The sequence below is a fragment of the Geotrypetes seraphini genome, chromosome 9 (genome assembly GCF_902459505.1).
Source record: "Geotrypetes seraphini chromosome 9, aGeoSer1.1, whole genome shotgun sequence".
Taxonomy (NCBI): domain Eukaryota; kingdom Metazoa; phylum Chordata; class Amphibia; order Gymnophiona; family Dermophiidae; genus Geotrypetes; species Geotrypetes seraphini.
The window spans coordinates 31,715,534-31,736,966 of record NC_047092.1 but is presented as its reverse complement, the minus strand read 5'-3'; the positions used below and the strand labels follow the sequence as shown (position 1 = coordinate 31,736,966).

Genomic DNA, 21,433 nt, shown 5'->3' with positions numbered 1-21,433 from the left:
AAGATGATGTTTGTATAAGTATTCAGTCTTCAATGCTTATTCCTGTATTTCAATATGCATATACCGAATGATAAAAGGAAAAAAGTGAAAATCAGTAATGCCCCTCCGTCACTTTCGATTCCACACTAAGAGGGGCACCGCACATCGCAGGCAAAGACAGAGGGCCATTACTGGTTGCCTTTATGCAATTAACCTAGTATTAAAGTAATGCCTTAATGCAAGGGGATGGCCATCTTCCTTGATGGGAAAATGCTATAGTGTACAATATTTGTAAAGCATATGACATTTAAAAGCAAATTCATGGCAGGCTTCTCATTCTGCTACCAAAAAAAGACTTAAAGGCTATGAACTGAGGCAGTTTTTTCCTCAATATAATTTATTATTATCTTTCCAACCAACAGTCAATCTACAAATGACTTGGAGTCCTAGACTACTTGGTCCAGAATGTTTTATTATGTTTTTATGTGCTCTTTGTAAAATTAATATTTCTAGTGATTTTCAGTCTGTGCACACTAAATATTCAATATCTTCAAAGTCATGTATATACAGTATATATATATATATATTTTTTTTTTCATTGCCAAATGTACTTACATTGCATTTTGTATGCATTTTGTAGATTAATACTTTCTCCCCTTCCTCTCAAAATTGAAAGAGGCTCTCTATTTGTAAAATATATCATGGAGGGTTTTATTACCTGTAGTTGATTAATATTATTGGATACTGCGAAATATAAAGTACCTATTTACTAAGCTGCATTAGCTGTTATGGCTGCAATTAAGATGTAGTTACTGCAATACCTTAGCAGAAGTTAGTAAATAGGTTGCAAAAATAATGCATGTTCTCTTGGATACTACCAGATTTACTAAAGTATGCTACTACCTTAGGGGATTCAACTACTACTTATCATTTCTGTAATGCTGAAAGGCGCATGTTGCGCTGTACATTCATGTAATCCCAGCCAGGAAAAGTCCACAATCCAACTAGGCAAGACAGCACAAATAGGTGCGGGGAGCCTCCAGCAGAAAGAATGTGCATTAAATAGCGTTACTTATCATTTTATTGCAAGGGGAAAATTTACTAAGAATCACATGAATGGTATGCGTGAGCTTAAAATATGGTAGCAGGCTTCAGTAAATCTAGCCCATTGCTATTTCTTTAAAGAGCTAGAGTTTTGTTTCAGAAATGCATTATTTCCCCCACCCCCTAAACTGTATCGGGCCGCTTTTGATCCTAATAATAGAAACTCGCCTGACTATATTTGCCTTCCTTTCACGCAATTGAAAGCGAGCAAGGAAAAGAATTAACGTCTTAATCGACGCGCCCTCTAGCGGCAATAAGGGGGCCGTACGGGAGAAACATTGACACCAAGCGGCACGTCGAAGCCACCCATCAGTTGCCGACTAAATAAAGTCCGGTGCAGTACACAAATTCTCACTATGGCATAATTAAAAGGGCAAACTGTGCACACGCCTGCAGCAATATTGGTAAATTTCCACTCGCAAGCGCATTTTCGCAATCCCCGCAACTTCATTCGCCTCCTCCCTCTGTTGAAAGGGGGGGAGGGGGCACTAGCTGGTTGCTCCGCTTTGCCGACTGCTGCGTGACGCTCCGCCAAACGTTTTCCGTCTCCCCCCCCCCCCCCCATCGATGATCGGACGTTTATTCGGGCGAAGAGTTTCCAGCAGCCTGTAGCTTTCCCGAACCCGCGGCTCGAGAGCCAGCCCACCCTGTGGACCGGGCGCCGAGGACAGCCCCAGCGCTGCTGTCGCCTCCGCCCTCCCTCCCCCGCAGCGGCCGCCTCCCGGGCACTCGCGCGCTCCAGCCCAGCCTGAGCTCTGCACCAGCCGCAGCAGCCCCCCGCGTGCCGCGAAGTTGCCAAGGGAGTGGGGGGGAGGGAGGGGGTCGATTGCGTTGTCGTCGGACTTGTTGCTGCTCTTCTGGGTGGGAGGGGGCACAGCTGTTCCCTTCTACGCCTTTCGGAAGCGAGCGTCTCGGTGGAAGCTAGGACTATCCGGAGAGGCTGCTCCCCGGGGCAGGGGGGGATGGATGCCCACCGTTAACCTTCTCGATGGCGAACTGTAAAAAAAAAGTGAGAGCCCGGTGGATTCGGTTAACTCACGGAAGATAAGAACTATATATTTGAATAAGAGGGAGGGAGGGGGGAAAGAAAGTCGAACCCCATCGGGGGTGCTATAAAACCTGCTGCAATGGATTGTGTTTTTTGCAAGGCAAGCCTCTGTTAACAGGTCGTTGACGAGAAAAACGTGAAAAAAAGCGCCGAGGAATTCAATTTACCCAAATTCCGAACCCGAGAGGAGGATGCGGGAAGGCAGCGCAGAGAGGAAGAGCGGCGCCTGCATGTGCCACGAGCTCGTTAAGCTCTGAGGAGCCCGGGAAGCGAACTCTGTGCAAAAAAACCCCCACATGGAGACTCTGGCGTCGTCCCACAGCCGCGATCACTCTCGTCTTCAAAGCCGCGCCGACAGTTCTTCGGGCTAGCGGCCGCGATCGCCAGGTCGCCCGCCGTGACCACCGCGCACCGATTTCGGAGGGGGGCTCTCCGGCCGAGCGACCGGGCGCCGTCGTGGCCATGGCCGCGGGGGTGGCGGCGTGGCTGCCCTTCGCCCGGGCGGCGGCCATCGGCTGGATGCCGGTGGCCAGCGCGCCCATGCCGGCCCCGCCGCGGGAGCGGAAGCGGAGCCGGGACGCGCTGATCGTGCTGAACGTGAGCGGCACCCGCTTCCAGACGTGGAAGAACACGCTGGAGCGCTACCCGGACACGCTGCTGGGCAGCACGGAGCGCGACTTCTTCTTCAACGAGGAGACGCGCGAGTACTTCTTCGACCGCGACCCGGACATCTTCCGCCACATCCTGAACTTCTACCGCACGGGCAAGCTGCACTACCCGCGCCAGGAGTGCATCTCGGCCTACGACGAGGAGCTGGCCTTCTTCGGCATCGTCCCGGAGATCATCGGCGACTGCTGCTACGAGGAGTACAAGGACCGGCGGCGCGAGAACGCCGAGCGCCTGCTGGACGACGCGGAGAACGAGGGCTCCGCCGAGGGGCCCCTGCCCAGCCTGTCGGCGCGCGAGACCATGTGGCGCGCCTTCGAGAACCCGCACACCAGCACGATGGCCCTGGTCTTCTATTACGTCACGGGCTTCTTCATCGCCGTCTCCGTCATCGCCAACGTGGTGGAGACGGTGCCCTGCGGCCGGGGCCCCGGCGCGCCCCGCGAGCTGCCGTGCGGCGAGCGCTACGCCGTGGCCTTCTTCTGCCTCGACACGGCGTGCGTCATGATCTTCACCGTGGAGTACCTGCTGCGCCTGGCGGCCGCGCCCAGCCGCTACCGCTTCGTGCGCAGCGTCATGAGCATCATCGACGTGGTGGCCATCATGCCCTACTACATCGGCCTGGTCATGACGGACAACGAGGACGTCAGCGGCGCGTTCGTCACGCTCAGGGTCTTTCGCGTCTTCCGCATCTTTAAGTTCTCGCGCCACTCGCAGGGCCTGCGCATCCTGGGCTACACGCTGAAGAGCTGCGCCTCCGAGCTCGGCTTCCTCCTCTTCTCCCTTACCATGGCTATCATCATCTTTGCCACCGTCATGTTCTACGCCGAGAAGGGCTCCCCCAGCAGCAAGTTCACCAGCATCCCGGCCTCCTTTTGGTACACCATCGTCACCATGACGACCCTGGGGTAGGTGTCCGTGCGCCCTCGTGTCTGGGACCTTGCTTTGGTGTATCCCTGCGCCTCACGGAGCTGGGTGAGATTCCCGCCATTTTCTTTTCCAACTCTGCTTTGTGTCTGCTTTCAAGTTTTTGCGCCTGTCAGAAGGAGGCGGGGAGGAGCTGGCTTTAAAAAAAACAAAAACGCCTTAGCAACCTGCTTTCTGTTGGTAGATGTCAGTTTAGGCCGGGGGAGGGGGGCGTTTAGTGCATCTTGGAAAGTACAGTAGCAGCTATATCTGTGTAACTTTGTTGACTCAAGTTTATTTATGCAACAGGTGTGGAGGAATTTTTTTGCTCTCCCAGAAATTTTGTGCACCATTGATGATTAGTACAGTGTTTTGAGGTTGCTTTTCTTGAACGGCATTGATCTGTTCTCTCCTGTACCAGGGGTGAACTGATGATGTTTTTAGGCTACCTGAAGTTAGACTGTGTCTGGTGGCAATTTAGATTACTTGAGGGATGTAGAGTGAGGCTTTCCCTGTACACTGCTGCCAGAAGAGCTTTGGCTTTTATGGAGAGACACCCACTTTGATAGTAACTTGTTGCGTTTAAGTACTGGCATCTGTTGCTTAAACCTTTGTGGTTTTTACCATATGTGATAGGATTCAGAAAATGTTCATATTATCCTGCAGTTTTGTCTTTAAACAAATAGAGAGCTTGGCTTTTTCAAGGTCATCCTACATTAAATTTATGAGGTCCTGATCTTATTGCTTCTGTAAGAATAAAATATAAATCAAACAAAAACTTTAAAAAAAAAATACTAGAGAATTCAAGAAAGCACTAGACTAGGAAATTCAAAACACTTAGGGGACCATTTTTTAAATCAAAAAATATATGTTTTCATAATTAAATCTGTTTATTGTTATCTGTACTATCTTTCTTTGATTGCATTTGAATACTATGTTTTGATCTCATAATAAATTGCTCTGGATTGCTCTACAGAGTTTTAAGGATACAGTAATTACAATGGTCCTGAATAAGTATATGTTATTGATCTGATGATTCAACTATTAATTTTGTAGAGAAGAGTGAACATGAGAAGTGCATTTGTTTAAGAAGTTAAGAGCACTTTAGAATGACCTGAAATGAAGGTGGAAATTCATTAATAATTTCACTTAGCTTTATCCTGTCTAATAATACATTGCAATTTAGAAGTACTGATTTTGTGACAAAGGCTGACACTGCAATGTACGAGACATGCTCTCTTTTTTTATCCTATCAGAGTGAAAATCAATTTACATTTTAAAACACTTTAGTCACTTCTGTACTCAATTGGCTTGTATACAGGTGACAAAATTAGATAACCTATCCAGATGAAAAACAAGGGCCATAATGAGATATAGCAGATGTAAGCAGAAAATGATCACTTGGTTCTCAAATTTTGCCCATTTATGCTGACTTGTCATATGTCTTAATCAAGCAATGGTCTTTTCTAACCCTCTGCCATTAAGTATTCTATGCATGCTTAAATTTTATTGCTGTTTGGCTCTTATCAGTTCTGCTTGAAGTTTGTTCCTAGTCCAACACCCTTAGAGAAAAAGTATTCTCTCACATTCCCTTTGAGCTTTCTTTAAGCTTCAGATAATGATTAAAACTTAAGATATACAAATGTGCTTCTTTTAGAAGCACACATAAATTTTAAGTGTGTCTTGTAGGCTTTTCTATGAAGATATTTCCCCATTCATTTGTGAACAGAACAGCATATGTAATGTGCTGCTTTGCATTTGGACACTGTCTTTGCTTAATGCAGTCTTTGCAAAAAGTGCATAAAAACAAGTACAGTACTGTATTTGTAAGAACAGAAGACTAGAAATGTAGCTTGCCAGAAGGTATGATCACAAACTAAATGATGATGATCAAATATGTAACAACACATAGCCCAGTTAAGTTACAAATATTATTTTAAACCAACACTTCCCATGTTCTCCTTTAGTCTTTCAGTCAATCAAAACTGACCTTTACTGGTATATGACAACTTGAGCCTTCATGGACAACAATTTCATAGGAGATGGGATTCTCTGTTTTTAATTCTGTCATGCTTCTGTTTAGTCAATCATAACAACAACAACTATCTTCAGATTGGGTACACAAGGCTGTGGTTCCCACTGTGAGACAAAATATATCCTAGATCTGGTTACTAACTTGTGGCTATTGTTTGATGACTGAAAGGCCTTTACATTATTCCTAGGAAATACTTTGCAGCTTCCTCAGTCTGACTGGACAAAGGATTGGATACAAAGCATTGTATCCGCTATCCTGCATGAAAGTCACTAGATTCGTTTAGTAATATTAATTTTTTATTCATTTTCTGATAATACAGTAATGCTCATATAGTTACAAACAATAAGCAATCATTTTAATCTTTAACAATGAAGGAAATATAATGATTTGATTTCAAAGCTATGTTCCATTGTGGTTTCCAAGATTATTGATTGCTTGGTGACCTGTCCATGGTACTGACAGACTGTTCCGTTTCACTCTATGGAACAAGTTCATGGTGCTGAAACAAGAAACTTTTGTGTTTTATTTTCATAGTGGACCTGCTTCTTTAAGGCTTTCCTCCATTCTTTGTGGAAGCGACTCTAAAAAAAATCAAGCCCAACCTGCCTTTTTGTCATTAAAATTACCAATTCAAATTGTTTTAGATTTGCCTAGATAATGAAGCCAAGATAAAAATGCAGAACAGAACTATTAATGGTTATCATTTCTGTAGTTCCTAGAGTTTAAACTGTAAGTATGAATATGTTTCTTTTTATTCTGGTATTCTTTTGTATTTTCCTTTCTTCTTGTTGCTAGATTGCTTTTAATAGGATCTGCATCAAATGTCTTGCTCCCACTGACAATTGAGGCCGGATGGCTCTGTAACAGTACTGTCATTAATGTGACAGCCCAGTTGGCAAGGAATGTTCCAGGCTTGAAGCCATTTCTCATGCACAACCCATGTTCATTTTCTACTTTAATTATCTGCTCTTTGACCATCTGCTAGGTTAGGAACTTTAGCTAACTGATTTAATTCTGATCTCTCAGCCAGTAGAATGCTATATGATACCATGTTGCATTTATGAAGAGCTAGTTGGCTAAGTTTTGCATTATGAGAAAATGCTTAACTTGTGCTTTGTAAGTGACAAACTAAATAGTGATTAGTTTAGGTTGTATTAAAGGGGAAATATGCCTCCGTTTTTGAAAAGATACTTTTGAAATGAAAAGACTTAGGGCTCCTTTTACTAAGGTGCACTAGCATTTTTAGCGCACACTAAAAGGATCCCTTAGAGAATGTTAGTAAGATAGGTTTCCCTTGGGTAAGCCAAAAGGAGTGGCATAGGAATCGGTGCTTATTATAGTCCTCTTTGTCTTTATAATTGACATTTGAGAAGGATTAGTAGGGAAAGTATCTCTGTAGATGAGGTATGACAAAGATGTTTTAATACAAATACAGAATCGTGCAGTTTTATTGTAGAAATTCAATGACCAAATACTTTTGGAGTGGTGAAGAAATAGCAATCAGCAAACAAAAGTGAAACAAATGATGAATCTGGGTAGACTAAATAATCCTTTTCTAATAACATTTTCTAAGTTTCATTGTAGTCCATTTGCAATTTGTCCTACAAAATAAGACAATAAAAAGTTAGGATTGCTCAAAACCCTCTCTTTAAAATATATGCCATATCACTTTCCTTCTTGTATTAAATTCATTGATCATTGGTTTGACAGAAAAAATAGAAAAAAGAAAGTATAAAGTAGAAGTATAAAGGAAAGGTTTCAACCAATGTAATAACTGGCTTAAGTTTAAATTGTGGCGTCAACATTTAATTTAATCTGGATAATCAGTGTCACTATATGTATAATCATCATTGTTAAATATCTAGATCAGGGGTGTCCAACCTGCGGCCCGAGGGCCGCAAGCGGCCCAGTGAGGTATTTTGTGCGGCCCCGGTCGAGAGCAATGCAGTGTTTTCCTCTGCTGCCCCCGAGTGTTTACTGTGTTGCTGGCTCCCACCTCTGTCTTGCTGCAGTGTTTGCAAGTTTGTGCAGCCCCAGAAACATTTTTTTTGGCCAATGCGGCCCAGGGAAGCCAAAAGGTTGGACACCCCTGATCTAGATAGTACTGGCATGGTGACCACACTAGTTGTTTATTTCAGCCTGCTATTTAATGACCGCTAATTAGGCCCAAACTAAACATGTAGCTTATCCATAGAAACAGAAAATGACAACAAAAACCATAGAGTTTTCCCAGTCCACCCTATCTATTCCAGCTGTGTTTTATCTTCTCTCTCAGAGATCCTCTGTTCTTAAATTCAGTGGCTGTCCTCATCTCCTCCATCTCTACTACCTCCATTACCACTTCCATTAAAAAATATTTTCTAAGGTTACACTTGCAACTGCCCCATTTCACCCTCATCCTATGATCCTTCATTCCAGAGCTTACTTTCAACTGAAATCTGCTTGTTTCTTGTGCATTTATATGACATATCTGATTAGGCGCAGATATCCAGTGTCAGATTGGATAAAAATAGTGGATAAATCAGAGCACATAAGTAATAGTCCTGTCTTTAACTGTTGGATAACTTAGCTGGTCAACTACAGAATCAGCTTAACCAGATAAGTTTAGCAGCCCAAAAGATCCCAGATATTCAGTGCCTGTCTCTGGAAATGGCTTGGCATTGGATATCCGAGTTTAATGCAGGCAGTCAAAGTACTGCCAATTGAATATGAGGGAGGGTAGTATCTGTATAAGGGCTGAAAATCATAACACCCTGGAAGGATCCTCATTGGAGGCCTTCCTGTTCTGTTCTGCCAGAGGGCTTTTAACTTCCAGATCTCTGCTTGAGCCCCACCCTCTTGGACAGGGGGAACATATCTATTTTTAAGATGCCTTCACTTTGTGTTCCTAAGGAGATCTTGCCTTGTACCACCCACTCCTTCTATTGAACTATATATGAATCGATAAACATAACAAGTCTAATAAACTACTGCTATTTAGTTTGAAGAAATTCCAGGTGTGAGTTTTAATACATTTTTTCATAGAACCTAGATGTCTAGTCAATTATTGTTGAAAATTGAAAGAGTGTCTCTGGTGGTGTCTGCACTCAAAATTGGTTAAATGGATTTTCAAATTACTTTTTGTAGATTGAAGGTATTGCAGTTTATTGTTCCCAAAAGAAGCAACAATATGTCCTCTTCAAATTCTTGTTAGTAAATCAAGGGGTGCATATTCTGAAGTATTTAAAAAAAAAAAAAAGAAATTCAAAGAATTTTAATTTTCAGGGTAGGCTAAATGTGTTTGTGTGTGTACTTAGATAGTTTAACTCATTTCTTAAGATATTAGATAAATAAAAATGACTACTTCAACTGAATATAAAGTTTCCATATACCAAAATACATTGCAAATATTTACACTGAGTGAAAAGAATTATCAAGAAAGAGTGGCCTAGTGGTTAGAGCTACAGTGCTGCCATTCTATAGATATATGCATGCAAGGGGTGTGTAAATGAAGGCATCTAGATTACAGAATTGTCCTTTATGGGAGTAATTCTCAAGTGACCACTAACATTTGCACACTGCTTAAATTACAATAATCCAACTGTGCAGTATTATGTAACTGTGCATATACTGTATTTTTGATATCACATAATTTGCATGTGGTCATTTAGATGGGAGTAGTTTGGATGAGGCTCACACATTTACACATGTAAATTATGTACTTATCTCCCAAATCTAGAGAGAGCATTTACAACAGCTGTGTCGCTGTCATAACTGCTCACACCTAACAACACATACATATATATGCTCAGTCATGCTAGTATTCTATAAAGGAAAGTAGGTGCCTGATTTCCTTTATAGAATAGACTTCACATAGGTTTTCCTTTGTAGAAGTGCTCTCCATAAAATTGACAGGCTGGAAAATCAGGTACAGAGATTGGGTTTAAGATTTGTGAACTTTCTAAAATCACCTTTGTTGTCACCAGCTGGTACTGTAAAGAAATAAACAGGTCAACATATCTTTTTCATCAGAATTAATGTTGGGTGGGTTTTGTAGTATTTTTCATGCTGATTTCAAATCTGTGTTTAGTTTTTTACTAGCATGTCACATTTCTGTAATGAGGCTCATTATATATTATTATAAACGTTAATTGGACGATATATCATGCATTTATAGGATAAACGTATAAGGAGGGTTAATGACAGTTGCCTTTGTTTTTTTATGCTACAGACAGTGATTAATATCAGTCATTATCATGCCAAAACATCATACTAATCATCCAGATAGTTTCTGCTATGTCTGTGGTTCATTCACGACGAAAGCACAATGTCGCCCAATTACCGTAGATCTAAAGAAGGTATACAAATTGTACTCTGGTTGTCCTCTGGGTGACCAGGGTAAGTCTTGGGCTCCACATATCATCTGTACCAGTTGTTCCAACAGACTTTGTGACTGGCTCAATCAACGAAAGGCAGTGATGTCATTTGCAATCCCAATTATATGGAGGGAACCGCAAGACCATATTAAAGATTGCTACTTTTGCCTTGTGAACACAAGTGGATTCTCAGCTAAAACTAAGCACAAAATTATATATCCTACTCTGGATTCTGCTATTAGGCTTGTTCCTTATGACTTACTGTCTGTCCCTGTACCTACACAAGATGGACTTGCTTCTGTGGAACGTGATGAAGAATGGATGATGCAGCAGCTGGTCATAATCCATTATCTGATCCTGATTATGTGAATGATGAAGATTCAGAACCAGAGACCTTTACACAAGCTGAGCTCAATGATCTTATTTGTGATCTTAATCTTTCAAAAGAAAAAGCATTACTTCTTGCTTCAAGGCTTAAGCAAAAGCACTCACTTGCAAAAGATGCTAATATAACTTATTATACAAAAAGGTATTATAACTTAACAACATTCTTCACTGTAAATGGCTCATGCTTTTGTCATGACATCAACGGGCTCTTCAAGAATTTGTCACAAGTGCATTGTCCAGATGAGTGGCGTCTCTTCATTGATTCTTCACAGAGAAGTTACCGCACAATGGAAATTCAAAACCAAGTATACCAATTGCCCATTCTGCTCATCTAAAAGAGTCTTATGAGAATTTGAAGAATTTACTAGATGCAATCAGTTATAAAACACACCAGTGGAACATCTGTAGTGATATAAAGGTCATTGGCATGCTAATGGGAATGCAAGGAGGATTCACTAAATACTGCTGTTTCCTGTGCTTGTGGGATAGCAGATCTACAACTGAACATTATGTTAAGCGTGTCTGGCAGCTGAGGGATACCTATAACTCAAGGACAAGCAGTGTGAAATTTATGCCATTGGTGGATCCTCAAAAAATATTTCTTCCACCTCTTCATATCAACTAGGATTGATGAAGGCCATGGGTAAAGCAAACTCACCAAATTTTCAATATCTTGTTAAGAAATTCTCAAAAATCAGCACTGCAAAACTGAAGGAAGGGATATTTATAGGCCTACAGATCAAGTCCATTGTGCAGGATGAAGATTTTAAGCAATCACTCTCAGCAGGTGAGCTTGAAGCTTGGGAGACATTCAAGTGGTTAGTGGAAAGCTTTCTGTGCAACCATAAGTCTCCTTCATACAAGGAAGGAGTTCAGAATCTCCTTGACTCATATCAGAAACTTGGCTGTCGCATGTCATTAAAAATACACTTTTTGCACTCACATCTTGACTTTATTTCTGGAAAATCTTGGTATGGTGAGTGATGAGCAAGGAGAACATTTTCACCAGGACATTCAGTTAATGGAGCAAAACTACCAAGGTTTCTGGAATGAGAGTATGATGGCTGACTACTGCTGGATGTTGTGTCGTGACAATCCAGACACAACTCGAAAAAGAAATCATACTCTAAGCATTTTTGAAGAAATATTGGTTGCTAAATGACACAGTCCAGTATAATTATGCTATGCTGTGTGCTTATTTGATTTTGGATCGAAGATACTGCAACATTTCTTTAAGTTGATGCTGCAATTCTTAAAACCCTATATGCTAAAACGCTATAAACTAACATTAGTCATAACTTTAAAAGTTTACATGACTGATAAAAAAAAACTAATAATAGATCTGAAATCAGCGTGAAAAACTAATTTAGAAAAATGTGCTTTGTTGTCAGATGATTCCGAAAAAAATATTTTTTTATCTTGTGATATCTATCAAGATTCTTCAAGTTTACAGTTACAGTGGTACCTCGGTTTACGAGTGCACCGGTTTGCGAGTGTTTTGCAAGACGAGCAAAACATTTACAAAATCGGTGCCTCGGAAACCGAGCATGGCTTGATTTACAAGCGCCCCCCCCCCCCCGCAATCCGGCACCCTCCCCCCCGCGATCCGGCACCCCCCCAACGTGATCGGGCACCCCCCTGCTACGATCCTGCACCCCCGACACGATTGGGCACCCCCCCGCCACGATCCGGCACCCCCCCCCCGATTGGGCACCCCCGCCGCTTCTTACTCTTATCTGGGCACCCCGAAGATCGGCCTCCTCGTCTGCTGGGCCTTGAGCATCTGCGCATGCTCAAGGCCCAGCAGACGAGGAGGCCGATCTTCGGGGTGCCCAGATGAGGGTAAGAAGCGGCAGGGGGTGCCCAATCGCGTCGGGGGGGGGGTGCCGGATTAGAAGGGGGTGCCAGATCACAAGGGGGGCCTTCGAGGGGAGCAATGAGCAATGCCTGTTCTCGGGGGGGGGGGAGGGGGGAAATCAAAGCGAGTTTCTATTATTTCCTATGGGGAAACTTGCTTTGATAAAACGAGCATTTTGGATTGCGAGCATGCTCCTGTAATGGATTATGCTCGTAATCCAAGGTACCACTGTATTTAAAATTTGATATACCACCTAGCCAAGTGGTTCCCAATCCTGTCCTGGAGGACCACCAGGCCAGTTGGGTTTTCAGGATAGCCCTAATGAATATGCATGAGAGAGATCTGCATATAATGGAGGTGCCAGGCATGCAAATCTGCGCCATGCATATTCATTAGGGCTATTCTGAAAACCCGAGTGGCCTGGTGGTCCTCCAGGACAGGGTTGGGAACCACTGGCCTAGCCAACCAAGAAATAGGCAGTTTATAAAATAATAACAAAATTCATAAACAGGAAAGAATGCCATAAGATAGAGTAGCAAAGACCTACATCATTCACGCAAAAGGGAATGGAAAAGAGAAATAAAAAAATATATGTAAACATAAGAACATAAAAATTGTCATACTAGGACAGACTGAAGGTCCATTAAGCCCAGTATCCTGTTTCTAACTGGCCAACCCAGTTCCCCAGTACCCAATGTGCTAATAAATCTTACACTCCATATTGGACAATATTAAATGCCAATTCAAAAAAATATGTCTGCATTAAAATCTTAAATTTTTTTCAATGTCACCTTGACCCGAATAATTTTGGGCAAAGAATTTCACACAGTAGGAACAATCCATACAAATGCATTTGTATGGATGGAATCTCAACAAACCCTAGAAACAGTTGGTTTGACCATTTGTTAGTCTTATGATCTTAAAACTTTCAACGGAACTTAAAGAATAATAAAACTAAAGAAGCTCTTCCTCTTTTGTTGCAAACTTACTATGTGAGATTGGGGATATGCCGGAATAGAGAACAGTAACTTTCTATGAATAGCTTGGAATTGGCTAATTTGTGGGAAGACTGTCGATTGGTTTCTCTCCTGTGCTACTTTGATAACAACTTTTGCCTTTGAACTGGATAGGAACTGGGTTTAAAAATCGTGTTTGTTATAAAGATGCATTGTTTTTGGATCAAAGTCTTTCTATATTTCCTCATTTCTCCAGAGCTAAGCAAGTAAGTCATAAGCCTTTTTAGCTTTACACCCACAGGTTGTGGTTCTGGCTCCCTTTAGTTTCCCTGTAAGTGTTTGTATGAAGTATGGGTGTAGTACCGTATTTTCACGCATATAACGCGCGCGTTATACAAGATTTTACAAACCGCGTGACGTCAGAGGAACACTTCTGGGTCAGCCACAAGAGGCACATAGGATCCGCTGCCCGCGGCTTTCAGCGAACAATGCAGGAAGATGGAGGAGGGCACCAGAAAGACAGAAAACACCGCATCACAATAGAATAGGCATTACAATAGAAAACCTGGGAAACAAAATTACTTCATTGGTAATTTCCCTGCTGGCGGCATTTGCTGATAGTTAAAATAGCTCAGCTAATATTTCTTGTGAAGTCATTTTGCATACGAAGCAACAGTTAGATAAATAGGACTTAAATGCTGGCATGGATTATGAAAGTTCATTGAGGAGCATGCGCGGTATACGCGTGGGTGTGCTATACCAAAATTTTCTTACATAAATTCCTTGTTCCCGCGCGCTATACCCGTGTGCGCGTTGTACACGTGTGCGCGTTATATGCGTGAAAATACGGTAATTATGTGGTCTTTGACCAAGAACATTTGACATGTTTTATTGATGCAAGAATAAATCCATCTGGTTTTGCTGTTACAGTAGCTTCTATTTGATTTATACTTATCAATTGATTTCCTTTGATATAAGGAGAAGCATATTGAATTCCTCTGGTTTTCTGTAATCTCTCCTCCCCCATGTTGCTTCTGATTATGCTTCTGATTATAGCATTTTTTTTCCCCTTTATAAATTTCTTTTTGAGTTATTTTATAACACTGTCCTCATTTTTTTCAAGGTTGCTTGAAAGAATTATGTACATTTTTATAAATATAAAATAAAACAGGAGAAAAAGGTATGTTTTTCTGTTGGCATATACCTATCTGAAAAGGGTTATAAAAATGATGAGTTAAATAGTGGCAAAACATTACAAAGGTAGTGGCCAAAGCCATAAGGATGCTTGGCTGCACTGAGAGGGGCGTTACCAACAAATAAACTCCTGTACAACTCATTGGTGAGAGAGTGTTTGGAGTACTGTGTTCAGTTTTGGAGGCTGCATCTTGCCAACAATGTAAAAACACTTGAAGCTGTTCAGAGGAAAATGACCAAACTGACCTGGGGTCTGCACATGAAGAATATAAGAAGAAACTTGAAGATATGAATATATAACCCCTGGAGGAGAGGCGGGATTTAAATTTTTGAGAGATAGTAAGGAACAAAACCACAGATGCAGTAGAACTAGAGGACATGCCCAGATGTAGCAAGGATTCTTCAACTTCCTAGGAAATCTCTTGATTTTAGAACCTCAGGCTTTTGCCTCAGGGGCAAAATTTACTTGTAAATATTTAATATCTCTATCTAGTAAAGAAGATAATTTTTTTTTATCCTGCACAACTTGTTAGATCTAGAAAATAAGGGGCCAATATTTAGACCATGGAAGGCAGTCTAGTTACCTCCCACAGTCAACAGTGAACCTGAAAATTCAGTGCTGGAGTTGTATTCGGCCACTGGCATTGAATTTCCTGTTTAAATTTAGCCCCGGTAGACATAAACGGCCAAGCCAATATTTTTTGACTAACCTACGTCATAGTGGCCAAAGATAGACCCACCTGAATAGTAGATCTATTTGGCGCTAGACTTAGCCGGTCAGCCATTTAATTTTGACACTTATCGTCTATGTCGCGTGATATAGCTGGTGACTAGACTAGCCACTGACTGGAATATTCAGCAGGAGGTAACCATCTGTCTCCCGATGAATATACGCCAGGGGTAGGGAACTCCTGTCCTCAAGAGCCGTATTCCAGTTGGGTTTTCAGGATTTTCCCAATGACTATGCATTGAAAGCAGTACATGCAAATAGATCTCATGCATAGTCATTGGGGAAGAGATGTTTGTTGTGAACAAAAGTGGTTAAGTTGATACATGCATCTATAGTAAAAGACACACATTTTGAATAGAATTTGACCTTCTATATACAAAATAAATATAAGATGAAACTTATGGTTCATGAAGTGCTGAGTTTGGTTAAATGTGCAGGAGTGACAGTATCCAATTCAAAGACCACCCTTTGTTCTCTCTTAGTAGAATTAAATTGATATCTCCCCTCTCCACCATAGTCTGAATGTTTTGTACACAAAGTACTTGATTGTCGGCACACTGAATAGGGAGTTAGACGACTTCCCTCCCACAGTCTTGATATTGGTCCCAATATCTTTGAGTCATCATTTGCATTCTTTAATAAGTTTTTTTTATATCCTTAAGATAGCATGAAAACCCAGTCTTCAGAGAACATTAAAGAAATAGGATTTTATGAATCAGTGCATAGCTTAAGTTTATATTGCCAGTTTTTACAGTTTTTAAGTACTGTACTGTCTTCAGAAATCGGTCAGAAAAAGATTTGGATTTCTTGCATGCTGTTTCTGACTGAATCATTTCCTATTGTTAAAAAAAAAACATAAGACAAAGTATGCACATACATATATATTTGTAAATAAAGCCTGGATGTTTTTAAATAGTTGACAAACAAGAGAGAAAATTTGCATCTGCTCAGTGCAAAAGAAATCTAAAAATGTGTGACCTGTTTTACATGGGGCACTTCAGAAACTATCGGCCTCTTTTACAAAGCCACGCGGCAATAGCCCCAAAACCCTTTAAATCTCTATGGGCTTCAGGGCCGTTAGCGCAGCGCAGCTGCTAGTGTGGCTTTGTGAAAGAGGCCATATGTTTTGGCTTGAGACTGGAGAATAACTGTAGAAAAGATGCAATTACTCCAATACTTTGATCTGAAGAAGGATTATCTTCAAAAGCTAATTACTACTATAAAAACAATAAAAATATTGAACAACAAAAAAAAGTTAATCTAACCATTCTCTAGTTAGTCCAATAAAAAAAGGTATCACTTGGATTATTTTTGTTTTATTTCTTTTTAATTCTACATATTGTTCAATACTGAAGAAAGTTAGTAGAGAAATGTTATGCAAGCTTTTAAGATAAGGAATTATGGCCCCAATGCACAAAAGGTTTCCTTGCCAGTAAGATTCGTTAAAGCAGTCTTACTGGCATGGAATCAGTCCTCCTGATATTCAAAAGGGTTCTCTATGGAGCTCATTAGTATTTAAATGAACTTTCCTTGCAATGCACAAAAGGGAACGCCTTTCCTTTTGAAATCGCCATTTTTCAGCAGCCCCAAACAGCTGAGCGGCAGGAGAAGCTCCGAAGCCACCGATTGGCAGCTTTGGGAAGTCCTGCCAGCTCAGCTGATTGGCCGCAGGGAGAGCAGCAAAAATTATGACAGGAAGGATGGGGGAGGAGTTATGCGTAGCAATTGCTCTTCTGAGCCGGTGCCAGGCACAGTTCCTCCCCCTTTTACTGGCAATGCTCCGCAGGAATAGCATGCATTTAATTTGCTTTCTATTGTGCTGAGCATTGCTAGTAAAAAAAAAAATCACTCCCACCATGATATTTTTTACCATGGTGTCAGAGCTTTGTGCATCCTGCCCTATGTCATTTTTTTTTTTCAGGTCATCTCATTAATGAATTGTAGTTCTGCAGTATGTACTTTTTAAACTTATTTATCAAAGAGATAATAGAAAATAACAGGTTACTTTGAGGAGTCATAAATAATATGGCAGAAAGATATTAAGAGCACTGAAATGTGACAGAACAGCTAAAATGTGTGGCTTTTAAAACTTCTATAGTAGGAGCACATTTTTTTGCACTGCTTATAAATAAAACTCAACCATATTTTTCTATGGGCTTCGTTTATCAAGCAGTAGAGCCTTGTACTGTGGGCCAGTGAGGTAAATGCTCCAGTGGTCATAGGAATTGAATGAGCATTGGAGCATTTATCTCACCGGCCCATAGTAAAACGTTCTAACATTGCTTGATAAAAGGAGCCTTATGTGATTTGTTTATGGTTGTAATTTAAGGATCCTTTTACTAAGCTGTGGTAAAAATAGGCCTTAGTGGGCCCTTACATGGGTTTTTTCTGTGCACTAAGGCCATATACCGTATTTTTACCATAGCCTATACCGTATTTTTATAAGATGCACCTGACCATAAGATGCCCCTACCTATAGAAGAAGAAAAACCAAGAAAAAAAAATTCTGAACCAAATGGTGTACCCTATCCCCTGTCCCCCCTCTGGTGGTCTAGTGGTAGGCTGGGACAGGGCACAAGGCAGGCAGGCCTAGTGGCAGGCAGGCAAGCAGACCCCCCCCCCCCCGGTACCTTTTTTTAATTCCGGCATTCCAGCACTGTATCGGCAGGAGCTTTAAGCGCTCCTTCCCCTCCCTCGTTCGACGACTGCCTCCTCATCTCTTGCACCAGAGCAGCGCACAAGGCAGGCGCAAGCTTTTTGTTCTCCTGTCTGGCCCCATGCCATTCCCTGAATAGCTGCCATCAGTTCTCACAGGACTTGAGTTTTTTCCGAAGGAGATGAGGGACCTTCTTCGACTGCATACAGCACTGATGCTAACCCTCACTCCATCGGTACAGGCCTAGTCTGAGCATAGTATACAGTGGCCCAAAGGTACCGACTCTGCTTCTGCATTGAGGAATCGACGGACATCGACGCCTGATACCAATGCTCCTCCATCTAAAAGCAGGAAAGCGTCAATACTAGTCCCCCTTCACGGGACCGTTTCTCCTTGGCGTAGGTCGAAGCATCGATCTACACATTCTTACTTTCATTCTACCACCTCATCTTCTTCAGACTGGTACCGACGTCATTAGAGTCATTCTTGCCATTCTTCAAGTCATTGAACTTCTCATTCCAGAAAATACCACTCTTCACTGACTCCTGAGCCACATTGGGGTATTGAAGGGGATGATATCGACCTTTCTCCTCATAATTCTCATACATTTTGATCAACCCATGCCCTCAATGACAGACACACTACACCGAACACTAGAAACAGTAGTAACATGGATGAAAGATCATAAACTGAAGCTGAACCCAGACAAAACAAAATTCATCCTCCTTGAAAATAGCAAAGTCCCAACCATAACCAATATAGAAATTAACTCAACCAATTACCCCATTCAACCCACCCTAAAACTACTAGGAATGATAATAGATAGATGCTGCACCATGCAACCACAAATCAATAAAACAATACAGAAATCATTTGCAGTTATGAGAAACTTAAGACAAGTTAGAAAATTCTTCGATAGAACACAATTCCGGCTCTTAGTACAATCCCTAGTCCTAGGCCTTTTAGACTATTGCAACATTCTCTACCTCCCCTGCCCAGCAACAATGATAAAACAACTACAAACAATCCAAAACACAGCACTGAAACTTATCTTTTCATTAAGGAAACATGACCACATCACAGAGGTATACCTCAACTCACACTGGCTCCCAATTCCGGCAAGAATACTATTCAAATTCTACTGTTTACTATTTAAAACCATAAACGGCAACAACCCAACCTACCTGAACAACCGCCTTATCCAAACTACTTCAGCTAGACATAGGAGAACCCACACTCCATTCACGCATACCCCAATCAAAGAAGTCAAACTAAAAAAACTATGTGATGGCCTCCTAGCCACACAAGCAGCTCGACAACCAAATCTCCAATCTACTAATGACCCCAGACTACAAAACATTCAGAAAAGAATAAAGACTCTACTTTTCAAGAAATTCCTGCAAACGACTTAATACCGCTAGCTCCTTCCCACTTCCCAATACCTTCCCGATTCCCCAAAGCAACCTCATCTACTCTTTATCTCCTCTAGAAATTACTATGCCAATTATCAAAGAGAAGCTTTATCCCAATTGTCAGATGAGTCCTACTACAAAGTTTTAGTGCAGAATCCGACCACAGATATAAAACAGCGAATTGACAATATTCTTCAAGAGGCCAGATGGGATGAAATAATAAGTCTAAAGGAATTAAGGTTTTTAACCAATGATTTCCCTAGGACCCCAGAAATATATTTTATCCCGAAAATACACAAGTCTAACACTAACCCGCCCGGCAGACCAATAGTTGCGGGTATAGGGTCGGTCCTAGAACCTTTATCTAAATACCTCGATGGGTATTTTAAACGCTTTGTCCCCAAGGCTAGATCTTATATAAAAGATTCTATGCATTTTTTACAAATAATGGACAGTGTATTTCAACATCCCCTCCAGAGTGATTGCTTCATGGTCACGGCGGATGTGGTTGCCCTGTACACAAACGTCCCCCAATCCGCGGCTTTATCAATAGTCAGAGCTCAACTACCCAAATTAAATAGTCCAAATTCAAAAAAATTTTTGCTAGAACAATTGGCAGAAATAGTGATTTATAATAACTATTTCAAATTTGAGGAAACAGTATATCTTCAAACTAAGGGGGTAGCTATGGGGGCTACGGTAGCCCCCACTTTAGCCTGTCTTTACATGACAGTCTTTGAGGAGACGTTTGTGTACAGGTCCAATCACTTCCGCCATGTTCAATGTTGGAAGAGATTTATCGACGACATGTTTTTTGTGTGGACTGGTGGTTATGATGAATTAAATGAATTTTTGGAAGAAATTAATCATAAAGATCATAATATTAAATTCACCTATAAAATAGATAAACATCAGATGTCATTTTTAGATATTAAAATATATATACAAGAAAATATGATCTCCACCAGTCTACACAAAAAACCGTTGAATCGTAACACCCTTCTTCAATATCAAAGTTTCCACCCGCGAGTCTTACGGAACAGCATTCCAATAGGGCAGTTCCTGTGCCTGAGACGGATATGCTCAGACGAGGATGACTTTAATGAACAAGCTAAAATAATGCATTAAAAATTTTTAGAACGTGGTTATCCTAATAAAATTATAAGAAGAGCATGGAAACGGGCCAAATATTGCCATCGTACATGGCTGATGCAACCAAAGATTAAAAGTAAAGAAGATCATACAGTATGTTTATTACCATGCACTAATATGAGCAATGCCATCAAACATATTATTCTAAAACATTGGCCTATTGTCCAATATTACCCAGCTCTTTCTGAGAAACCAAAATTTGCTTTTTCAAAGGCCCGCAATTTGGGGGAAATGTTGAAATACAAAAAAACTGACAGGTTTATGAAAGACTTTTCACTTCCTCCTCATAAACCTTGTGGACATTGTTGTTTATGTAGTCACGTTTTGCAGCAATCATCAGAAATATTTCCAGCCTCGAAGGAAAAGAGATTTGTATTGTCAACGGGCACTAATTGTGAGTCACAAGGGGTGGTCTATTATGTGGTTTGCCCATGTGGTCTTCCATATATTGGACAAACTAGTCGCAAGATTAAAGTGAGAATAACAGGACATCTCAGTAATATTCGCACGGGGAGAGTCTCCGCCCCCCTAGTAGCCCATTGGGTACAGAAGTCCCATACTTTAGAGGAATTAAAATACACAGTTTTATTACACATAAGACAATATGAGGGCGATATCACGAAATGGTTGCTGCAAAAAGAACAACGACTCATCTTCAATAGGAATACCTTACATCCATATGGTTTAAATTCGGAAATAGAATGGCTAAACTTATAATTAGCCAGGATACCGGTAGTCATTTTACGTCATTTCCGGGTAATCGGAGATCAATGAAGGGGGTGCCGATATAGAAGTATATTGGTATATATAAAGCCCCTAGCGGGACACAATCTCAGCGTGCTCTCTTTTTGATGGTATCCCAGTTGCAGAAAGCCTAACAGGTATTTAAGTTTTGATTGAATTGTTACAACTGCAATGTGAGGTTTAGTTGATAGTACTGATTCAGGCAAGAATACATTAATAATTATGTTTTAGCTAGGTTTTAATAATAAATT

General features: G+C 41.3%; 1 protein-coding gene across 1 annotated transcript in view; it reads left to right on the top strand.

Annotated features, from left to right (window-relative positions):
- The first annotated feature begins 2,174 nt into the window (after positions 1 to 2,174).
- The window catches only part of KCND2 (potassium voltage-gated channel subfamily D member 2), a 244,700-nt gene continuing 225,441 nt past the window's right edge, over positions 2,175 to 21,433 (top strand). The window contains exon 1 of the mRNA XM_033958602.1: positions 2,175 to 3,705. Within this exon, the coding sequence (XP_033814493.1) occupies positions 2,594 to 3,705 (1,112 nt within the window). The 5' untranslated portion in view covers positions 2,175 to 2,593. The remainder of the gene's footprint in view (positions 3,706 to 21,433) is intronic.